At 37.5% G+C, this 11280-nt stretch overlaps 1 protein-coding gene across 1 annotated transcript; it reads left to right on the top strand.

Annotated features, from left to right (window-relative positions):
- Positions 1-268: 268 nt before the first annotated feature.
- Positions 269-11272, top strand: RRH (retinal pigment epithelium-derived rhodopsin homolog; the record flags this gene model as incomplete). The annotated part of the gene is made up of 7 exons (XM_010004105.1): positions 269-476; positions 4700-4890; positions 6520-6619; positions 7383-7536; positions 7806-7974; positions 10065-10243; positions 11179-11272. Coding segments are annotated over exons 1-7 (1032 nt in total), but the record flags the coding sequence as incomplete, so codon positions are not given.
- Positions 11273-11280: the final 8 nt, after the last annotated feature.

Genomic DNA, 11280 nt, shown 5'->3' with positions numbered 1-11280 from the left:
TTCGTTGAGGTTTCTGAAGCGTTGCACAAGAGGCTTGAAGGAAAAAGTTTGGGGGCATGTGACAGTTAATCTCTTTAGCAATAAGAATGAAGTTTAAGCACACTGTTGAAAATGTACTTAGTTCTGTGCTGCTCTTTGTTTTAATTAACAATCTCCTGCATAGATTGAGAGTGTAAACTTCTTTGCACCTTAGTCCAATTAAATCATGCTTAGAGGCTGTCAATGGTGGGGGGAACTCCCCCCTACCTTCCTTTTTTTTTTAATTGTTCAGTGAGTTGAATAATGAAAGAATTTGCCTGACAGGTTTTGTAGTGTTTTGTCGCCTGGATGAATGATTGCGGAGGATAGACTAGAGTCTCTTTTGACAAGAATGCATTGGAATGATTCATCCAATTCCTCAGAAAGTGACAATGAAGCTCATTCAGCCTTTACACAGACAGAGCACAACATAGTTGCAGCTTACTTAATAACTGCAGGTATGGACATTGGCAAATTGTTGCATGACTTTTTAAAATAGAACTGTAGATCTGAATGCTCATTTTGTGTGGCAATAGCAGTGGTATTTCATTTTGTGTTACAGAAATGTCCGAGGGCTTTTCTCCGTAAGTTACTGACAAGTGAGCAATCAGCAAGCTGACTGAAGTGTGCAGAAACATCTAGGTTTTCTGCTCTATATATGAAGGCAGCCTTGTGTCTTGAAAAATACATTTTGTTGATATGTAATTATAGAAGAGAGTGAGAACTCATTTCTGCCAGCTTGCAAAAGAGATAAAAATAGGGCATAGCTGTCACATCTTGCATTTTTCTGTGATGTGCTCGAAGCTATCTTGAGATTTCTCCTGGGCCACATGTTTGCAGTAATTATATGTGTAGTCTGAGCATGTGAGCAGGTGTCTGTTAGGGGGATGTAAGGGGAAGGGTTGGAATGTGGCTTGGAGGGAGGGAGCCGGTCATTAATCAGAGAAGAGAAGACACCAGTTGCAGCTGTATTTTTCACTGATGACACACATTAGAAAAAGCATGATGGAAGGCTTGACATAGTCTTTGTTCCCAGTGACTGCAACGGCTTTTGGCTAACCTTGAATGATTATGGAATAATTTTTATTTTTCCGTTGAAAAACTGTATATTGTTATAACCAAAACTCTTTCAGTGATTTTTTTTATTTATTTATTTTTTTTTCCTGAATCATTGAGTGCTGTAGCAATTAAATATCAACCAGACCAAAACCTGAAGCCTATTGTGTTTAAAAATAGGCCCTTATTATGGAAAGTTAAATCCGTTTATAAATACTTTGTTAATAAACCGTGTCATATCTTTCTGTGTTATAACTAGCTTTTAAGATATTTTAAAATAGAAATGTATTTTAGTTTTATATGAAGTTGTTTTGCTGATGGTCACGTTTTATTTAGTGTATCTGTTTGAAGTGGTGAGTACCAAGCTGCTGTTCTGGTAAAAACATTTTTTTTTAATGCAAAGTAAATTATTTATCTCAGGTTTTTAGAGAAATAGGTAGAACAGCTACACAGATTGACAGACTTGTAAAGAAGCTGGATGATGGGTGAAGATGAATAAGATGGTCAAGTATTGGAAGGTTAGATACACTCTGCAATACTACCACACTACTTACATGTAACTGGATCTATTAGGTGCTGCAAATATGTATGGTAATTGTTATATTTAAATTAAAATTTATTACATTGTATGTAACAAAGTGAACTTTTCAGAGTTTGACCATCTGGTATTAGGCATCAAAGCTATCATAGGTGGTCAGTGGGATTAGTCAGAATCCAGCTCTTCTTTCTTAATCTTGTATGGAAGTTGGATTACTCCCCTCCCCAACCCTTTTTTTTTTTTTCTTCTTATAATTGGGGGATTCTAGTAAATCTTTCACCTGTAGCTTGAACTTTGCTTTCTTAATGAGGGCTGTTTTTGATAAGGTCTGCATCTGGAAAGTATGATTGATTGCTTTGCAAATGCCTTACCACAGCAAATCTCGCATCTGGAAAATTTAAATTGTGTTAATCAGCAGATGTCTAAGAATAAGAATGAAGTACAGGTATAGTGTTCATTATTATGCTCCTTTTTAAAAGGTTTGAATGTTTCTCTCTTTTGCAAATGATTGCATTGTTTTCTGAGAAGGAAGTAATTGTTATATATTGCACTCCACAGTGGTCAGTATATTAATTTTAGTGATGACTACAGGAATACTCAGATTGCAGGAAGAAATACTGCCTCATGGATATCCTTCAGCTAAAAATGGTGAAATGCTCTCATGTAATTTTAAATTGCTAACTGGAAAAGTAAATTCCATGTTATACACAGACCCAATCGTCATTGTTTTGATGCTACTAGCCCTGTGTCTCGCTCAACTGTTTGGGCTTGTTTGTACTTGGTCTGCCTGGAGTTTTTGTTGCTTCCTTGAGAAGAAGGAAAATAAGAAAGTCTTCTTCCATTCATCAGGTCATGAGGTTTTTATCTTCATCTTCACAAAACTACAGTGTTTAATTAAGGAAATACGGGAATAGTCGTCTAACCCTACGATGCTTCACAGACAAAGTGATGGCATCCGTGTGCTTTTTCTGCATGACACGAGTTCACTCCAGCTGACGAGTTGAGCTTACTGCAAGTCTTGGGCTGGGTCTGCACTCCCTGCCCTCTAAGAAGTAGTAGAATCATAGAATTGTTTAGGTTGGAAAAGGCCTTTTAATATTATTGAGTCCAACTGTAAACCTAACACTGCCAAGTCCACCACTAAACCATGTTCCTAAATGCCACCTCTACATAGCTTTTAAATACCTCCAGGATGGGGAGTCAACCACTTCCCTGGGCAGCCAGTTCCAACGCTTGATAAACCCTTCAGTGAAGAAATGTTTCCTAATATCCCATCTACACCTCCCCTGGAACAGCTTGAGGCCATTGTCTCTCATCCCATCACTTTTTACTTGGGAGAAGAGATCAACCCCCCTCTCCCTTCAACCTCCTTTAAGGGAGTTGTAGAGAGCAATAAGGTATCCCCTCAGCCTCCTTTTCTCCAGGCTAAACAACCCCAGTTCTTTGGCTACTCCTCATAAGAATTGTGCTGTAGACCCTTCACCAGCTTTGTTGTTTTCCTAATGGTCACTGCTTAACTGCTGCCCAGAGAAACTTTGTTCTTCCACTTGACCTGATTATCAGAAACAGCGAAGAGAGTATTTTTGGAACGTATGTATTTTTTCTCACTTTGTACAAGATAGAATTCTAGAATCTGTCTTTCTTATATTTTGCTCTCCACATTTTTATTTTATTTAATTTATATTTGTTCTGTATTATTAATTTGTTTCAATCGTACTAAAATTTTTAATCTAGGCATAGCAATTTCCTCTTTCTCTTCCCTGGTTTGGTTTGGTTCCCTCCCTCCTCCCCTTCTGTATTTTGAGATTGGGTTCTGAAGCACTAAATATGTGTGTCTAGCAGGATCCTTGCTTCACCCTGAGGATGTCAGTTTACAGTCCTGTTGCATTTCTGATTTCATTCTTGATAGCTGTAATACCTGTAAAAGCATGCCTCATAAGAAGCCTGTACTGTTTTGTAAATTTGTAATTCTATTTTACTTCCTCTCTCCCAAGAGATGGTACACTACCTGTCAACAGGAGAGCTGGCACTGCAAGTGCTTTTACTGTGTTGTGTGTTTCAGGTCAGATCCCTAGCTCCCTGCTGTTGTTCATTTCGGGGGCTCATAGCATCCCAGTGTGACTCATGAAATGTGTGATTATATTAATATAATAGCTGGTGGCATCTATGTCACTATGCACCTCCAACTTCTGTAATGTCATTTTTATGTACTGAGCAGGAGACTTGCACCTGAGAACAGACATAGTTGGAGATTTTAAAAAGAGTGGAGAGACATAGCTAAGAATTAGAATTTTAAAATTGCTGAATCTGTTAAGAGAATTTCTGTAATATGAAACTGATGCTGATTGATAAAATGTTGCAATGAAACTTCTTAAATGAGTTTCAGGTATGATAAAAAAGGTATAAAATTATGTAACCAAAATGGAGGAACTCTGTTTAGAAGCTGAAGACTTAGTGTTGTCCCTAGTGTCCAATTATCCAAAGTGTTATCCTTGATATATTTTTATGCATGGTGTTATGATTGCACTGGCTTTCCTTCTGCCCCTTTCATATCTTTCATGGTATTAGCATTGCTCTTGCTGAGCATAGTCGTTCAGATGATACTTCTGATGTGTATTTGACTCTAGAAATGTCTGCCTCAGTTTGCTGCATTGGTATGTGTGCTGGTATTTATAAAGCTATGGATTGCATAGCTTTGCATCATAAGCCCGGCTTTTTTTTTTTTGCCAGCAACCAACCTGCTCTCTTTTTTGCTGTGGAAGACAGCACTGTACTCGGTGGTTGGAGTGTTTGAATTGTAATCCCAGATGCTTTTGGATTTCTGTTACGCTTGTTGTCAGTGTATCAGAAGTCCCAGGTTCAGCAAAGCACTCTACATATGACCCTTAGTGCATCCAAGTGAAAGTTACCTAATTGGAAAAGCTTTTCTCTCCTTTCCAGGTGTTTAACCTTTTTGCAAAATTACACTTGATTGAAAATAAAACTTGTTTAGGACGTGGATATTACAATAGGCTGCCTTTTCTTCTGCAAGTTTTTAACTGGCTGTTGTGTCTCTTTTGTAAAGTTTTCCTTTCTCTGTTTTTACAGGAGTGATAAGTATTTTCAGTAACATTGTTGTGTTAAGCATCTTTGTTAAGTACAAAGAGCTTCGGACAGCAACCAATGCAATTATTATCAACCTGGCTTTTACTGACATTGGTGTTAGTGGCATTGGTTACCCCATGTCTGCTGCCTCCGACCTGCATGGAAGCTGGAAATTTGGATATACTGGGTGCCAGGTATTCCAATTCAGTCAGAGAGAAAGTTCTGAGCACTTAAAAGCAAACTGAGAAATAAGTAGTAGCTCTACCTAATATTAGTTCTTTTAAGAGATAAGATGGAGATGTAAAACTTGACTATAGGCCTGAGTTTGATGTTCTGCAAAGTCAACCATTCTCGATGTAGGATTTTGTGTGAATTTTGTTCCAAACTTACAATCTAAAAACATTGAAGTGTAACCTTATATATATCAACTAGAGGTTTTAAAATAGCTTTAAGAAAGACTTAGGAAATTAAATCTCAAAATGAAGAAGGTTATAGTGCACATGCACATTTGGTGACTTATTTTACCATTAGAAGACTTTGGATGTGGCTACACTTTTGGTGATGAGCTTGACAGATTTAAAATTAATTCTGCTTGGCAAATATGTTCTTTTGGATAGAACTCTTAGGATATCCAAAATGAAGGCCTGCAAGACTACTTGTTTCCAGTAAAAAAATAACCTAGTTTAAAACTGTCTGTTTTTAACAATAAACTGCTTGAAAAAATATACTTCTGTAGCAGAGATGGTGCCCTTTGCTTGTGTGTACTGTGATTTTAATCTACTTTTTATAAAGACTGTTGGGCTTAAGTGCCAGGAAAAAATAGTAGTAATGTGAAGATATATGGTGAAAATGTGACTCAAGTAAAATATTAGTAACTCTATACATTTTTAACCTTTATCTCATGGATGTTTGTAACAATCTGACATCACTTACCAAAGTACAGAAGCTCAAAATTCAGTCATTGTTTGACAGGAAGCCTCACTTTTAACATCTTTGGATTTAGACTGATTTGCAGTGGGTTGAAGTTGTGAATTTTCACTGCCAGTGCTGTGGGAGTTAGGATTCCTTGAAGCATAACTCATGTCAACCCAAAACAAGTGAATCCTGTGAACTGAGAAGGCTGAATGTCACGTGGTTCTACTATCACTGCTTGTGGCATGTGTTCTGGCACAGGGCTCTGTATTTCTGGGGTGCCAATGGTAACACAGCCTGCACCCCCAGTCATCCTTCCTGATCGCGCTGCCCACGGGATGATGACTGGACAAATCCATTTGGAGTGTGTTGGGATTGTAGCATATGTCCCTGTGGAGTAGATCTGACACACATCAAGTGGGGCTGATGGGGAAAGTCAGTGTACCTTATCTGTGACATAAGTGGAATTATACAACAGAGGAAAGAGTCACAATTCAATTTACGGCCTCACTTTTACTAAAGCCATAACTTTTTTTTGATTACTCTAATGCTTTTCAGTTTTCTTTAACATACATTGAAAACATTAATTGAAACCCCCCCAACCTCCACACTCTTTTATCTCTGAATCTCAAAAGTTACTTACTGAAGTATGGTGTTTGTTTGCTTTTTAGATTACAGTCTTTAGGATTTCTGATGTGCACACAAGTAGTTCCCTTTTGAAATGTTTATTTTTAAATGAGCCAGCTCCAAATTGCCTGCATTGAATTAGTTCCTTCAGTACCTTGCTTATGGAAAAGAACACTTGCTGACTGTAATGTATCATAGAGCTTTTGATTCAGTCAACAGATTTGTGTTTATACCTCTGGAAGATCTCTTAGGGAGAGTTTTTTGTTTGTTTTTTTCACTTCCAGATCTATGCTGCGTTAAATATCTTTTTTGGAATGGCGAGTATTGGTTTGCTCACTGTTGTTGCAGTTGACCGATACCTGACAATCTGCAGGCCTGACATAGGTACTGTACTTAAGGTCAAAAATCATTCTCTGTTGGGCTTCTATGAAATAAGAGTGTAAGGGTATTGTTTTCTCATTAATTACTTCATAATTACAGTCCTGGGCATAATTTGAATACAGGACATGATCCTACAGTATTTGATTCAGTAAGTTGTCTAGTTGGGGTGGATGGTACTGCTTGTGAAGCCAAGAATTCCACAATTAGGCTGTTATTCAGTTATAAGTTGTGTTTTCATGGCTGTTTCTAGTCTTTAGAGGGCCACATCCATATACAGAAGCACACTAAAAGCCTCTGACTCTGGGAGGTTTTGACCCATGTCGAGCGGGTGCATGCCTCTGGTGTTGTGTTAACACTGTACTGGATTGTTTTACATTCCTCTCTGTTACAGCTGTATTCTAACAGTTAATTCCTCCCCCTGCAATCATGCAAAGATGTACTTGAATGCACTGTTGCATAATAAGCTTTTTGGCATGGTGTCATGAAGACTGTTCTCCACACACAGGGTTAGGATCAAGTATTGCCTATATGCTGCGAGCTGGAATAGGTGTTTAAATGGGTACTGAAGTGGCATTTAAGGATGGAATGCTTGAGATGTTGCTCAGCAGTATGAAACAGATATGCTATGGTGTTTGGGAGTGTAGGCTTTTGAAAGGATCCTTATTAACCTGGTGTGTGCTTGCTGGAAGCTGCTTGTCCTTGCAGTTAAACACCATAAAGAAGCAACAGATGACAATGGTTTGTGATTGTCTGTGCTTGGCCACAGGAAGAAGAATGACTACCCGTACCTATGCCATTCTAATCCTTGCTGCTTGGATAAATGCAGTCTTTTGGGCTTCCATGCCCACTGTAGGCTGGGCAAGCTATGCTCCGGATCCAACTGGAGCAACATGCACAGTAAATTGGAGGAAGAATGATGTGTAAGAGTCCCTTTGACCCCTTCTTTTACATTTTTTTGTCTCATTGAAGGCTAAGTTTACTTGATTCACCTCAATACGCGTATAACTTCTTTCTGAATTGAAAACTGTGAGATTTATAGTTGCTGATAAAAAAAACAAAGCTAAAAAAAATTTCCTGATTCTTTAAAAGCTTGTTTTAAAATCACAGAATCAAAATTATTTAGTTCATTAGTAACTTTTCCTGGAAGGCTATTTGTAAGTATCTGTGTTTTGTTTTTCTGTCTTGTCAGGTCCTTTGTTTCCTACACAATGAGTGTAATTGCTGTTAATTTTGTTGTACCTTTAACAGTCATGTTTTACTGTTATTACAATGTTTCCCGAACAATGAAACAATATGCCAGCAGTAACTGCCTGGAGAGCATCAATGTAGATTGGTCTGACCAAGTAGATGTGACAAAGGTATGGTCATTGAGCACATGTTTTGTTTTATGCATTTTCTTTTGTGTCCAGGTTTTTTGGGGAAAGAAGCAGTGCAGTCTTTTAAGCATTTTTGTTTCTCACATTCCCCCTTTCCCTTTAATATTAAATGTTAATTTAAATTTAGTCTTGGTGATAACACTTGGCTTATATAATACTAGACTCTACTTTTGGCCTAATACTCCTTCCAGATGAATGGCTACTTTGAAGGCTGGGAACAACATGAATATTCTTTGCCTCTGCCCTCTATCATTACATAGAAATGTACCTCAGAGTTGACATAGGAGGCCTTTTCCTTTGTGTCTGCAGAGTCCTTAGGCTTTCTGCTAGGTTCCCTAGTGTATCTGGTTTGAAATGAATTGATTAACTCTGATTTGAACTGATGGCCTAGAAATGAAAGCATATTTCCAAGCTCCTGAGCTGTGTTATTCCAGTCCCTTGTTCTTTTCAGTTTGTTGAGCATAACTCTTTCTTATGTAAACAGTAGCATATGTGAGTTATGGCATAAAATGATATATCCTGCCTGGAAGGTTGACATTCTTTTAATGCATAAAAGTGCTTGAGAAATTTGAAATTCACTAGCTCCTTTGATTTCGTGTAAAGATATGATAGATTGTAGAAAAAAAAAAAAAGTGAGAGAGAAGTGGTCAGAAAAGTATGTACCTATGCTTTTGAATTACTAAGCAAAGCAAACTTAACATTCCTTAGAAAACTTTCTCATTGCTGAATTCTAAGAAATGGTATTTTTAACTAAAAATAATAATTTCAGCACTTCACTCTTCTGAAGAACTCTTAGAATGCTTGAAACTGAGGATTCAGTTACAAATATAGACTCACATTTGTGAAGAAAAGACATTTTTCCTGTTTTGCAGTTAAAGATGGAATTATATTAAAAACAAACAAAAAAAAAAAGCCAAAGCTTTAGATTCTTCTTTAGAATTGGACTGCTTGCTTTTTCACAAATTAACATCTTCTAAACTTCCTGTGCACCAAACAAACTTCTAAATGAAAGGGTTCTTTTTTAATATATATATTTTTTTTAATTATTATCAATAGAAATTGCATTTGTGTTTAAATAGGAATCTTTCATGGAGAGAGTCACTATTTATTTGGGATGCTCTAGAACAGTTCATACAATGAAGCCATGTACTTCTTGTTTCTCATTTTGTTTATCACTGAAAGACTGAATAAGGGTATAGGTAAACAATACTAGAGAATCTTCTACATACAAAGAGCCCTGCAGGTTCTTTTTTTTTGTTTTTTTGTGATCTGTTTTGTCCTGTTGATTAATCTGAGATTTCCATTACAGTTTCCAATACTGATTCATGTCCTTGACAAAACCCGGAAAAGTCTGTCCTAGTTAATTCCTCTCCTACCCTCCCACTACCCCCAGTTTGTCCCTGTTCAGTTCTGGCTGTGTCATGGTGTGTTCTGGGGTGTGAGCCCCAACATGCCCAGAATGTTCTCTCTGACAGGCAGGCAGAGAAGACATAACTGCCTGGATATCTCCTTAGCATGATGCTTGAACACAGCTTTTGTGCTTCTTTAAACCAAGCAGATACTTCTAGGTTCCTTAAGTATATGGACTGAACTTTTGTGTTCTGTAACTTTCTTCTATTTAACTGTACCATATTTAAGCCTTATGAAATGCTTTTATTATCAGCCTTATTAAAAGTTTGGCTTAGTTTTTTCTCTCCATTCATATTTATTGTTTGTAATACCATCCCATAGTGACCTGTTACAGAGGCCACAATACATGCATGAAGTCCTCTCTGGCCACTGTAATTTCTGATGGACAGATTTAACAAAATCAGTAGTACTGACTGTGAAGGGAATTTGTATGGAATGAAATAATATCATGCCAAAATGCATGGCAGTGTGACGCATCATTAAATCCCCAAAGTGAGATTTCATTGTAACCTGCCAAAATCTGTTAGATGCTCTTTTTTATATGTGGTTAATTGGTTCTGGATAGCTCTGTTTTCACACAGGTGCATGTGCTTTGAGGTTAGGTTGTGAGGTCTTCCTCTTCAGGTAATACTAATTATGTGTGTGGTGTTCTTGTTTTACAGATGTCTGTTGTGATGATTGTAATGTTCTTAGTGGCATGGTCTCCATATTCTATTGTGTGTTTATGGTCTTCCTTTGGAGACCCAAAGAAAATTTCTCCTGCAATGGCCATCATAGCTCCTCTCTTCGCAAAATCTTCCACATTCTATAATCCCTGCATTTATGTTGTTGCAAACAAAAAGTAAGTGTTCTTAATTTAGTACCAGTTGATTTCATTATTTTAGCATATCGTCTAACTATAAAAGGATCATCTGTAAAATATGTCAAACTGTTTAGTGAAGAGATCAAAGGGTAAACCACTATTGATTTACCAAAGATAACCTATTGAACAGAAAAGTCTTAAAGAAGTTGGACAGGAAAGTCTAAAAGAAGTTGTTTTAAACATCATCGGAACATACTGAATTGTTACAGATTTTTGAGAGCACATTACCAAAGTTTTTGTAAGACAGTGAAGAAAGTTCCTTTGTGGTTTCCTAAAGGGGCTCATTGTGGATCTCATTGGGTTGCATCAGCAGCAGACTCATTTTAATGAGCATGGCCAAAATGTGTGGCAGCTTAGTGACATGTAACTTCTGTAGATTTCCTTGTTTGATTTGGGATGTGTCATATGCTGACTGACTCGGATGGATCGACACTTTTTTTTTTAAGTAAATAAGCTCAGACTATTCTTTTGTTTTGACCAAGCATATCAAATGCTCTAACCAAGCCTCTGACTTGATAACTGGGTTTTGCGAAGAGGCAACCTCCCTTTCTCTACTACTAACCTAGAAGCAGAGCCTGTGATCTCTGTCTTGGTGAACTTATCTGATCCTACTGACTCAATGAGAAAACACCACATTTTTCCCTCTCCTGTAAGTTCATCTTCATCATTGCTATACCCTGTTGTGGGATAAGCAAAAGCTGCTGTGCCTCCTGTTGTAGAAGACACAGTGAACTTAACTGAGTTATTTCTGTACATGGAAGTACAGGTCCTTCTGAACTCAAAATATGACATTTTCTATTTAGTAAGTTTTACTATAATGAAAAACTGTTGTAATACTTAAGTTTAGCTTACCCAGTTTTTCTTTGTTTCCCAAACTGAGCATTTTTCTGCTGTCCCTTTCTTATCATTTGCAGGTTTCGGAGGGCAATCCTGGCAATGGTGCGGTGTCAGACAAGACAAGAGATAACTATAAGCAATGCCTTGCCCATGAGTGCATCTCAAAATGCACTGAGACC

This window comes from Chaetura pelagica, unplaced genomic scaffold (genome assembly GCF_000747805.2).
Source record: "Chaetura pelagica isolate M959 unplaced genomic scaffold, ChaPel_1.0 scaffold88, whole genome shotgun sequence".
Taxonomy (NCBI): Eukaryota; Metazoa; Chordata; class Aves; order Apodiformes; family Apodidae; genus Chaetura; species Chaetura pelagica.
This window is presented reverse-complemented; position numbering and strand designations above follow the sequence as displayed.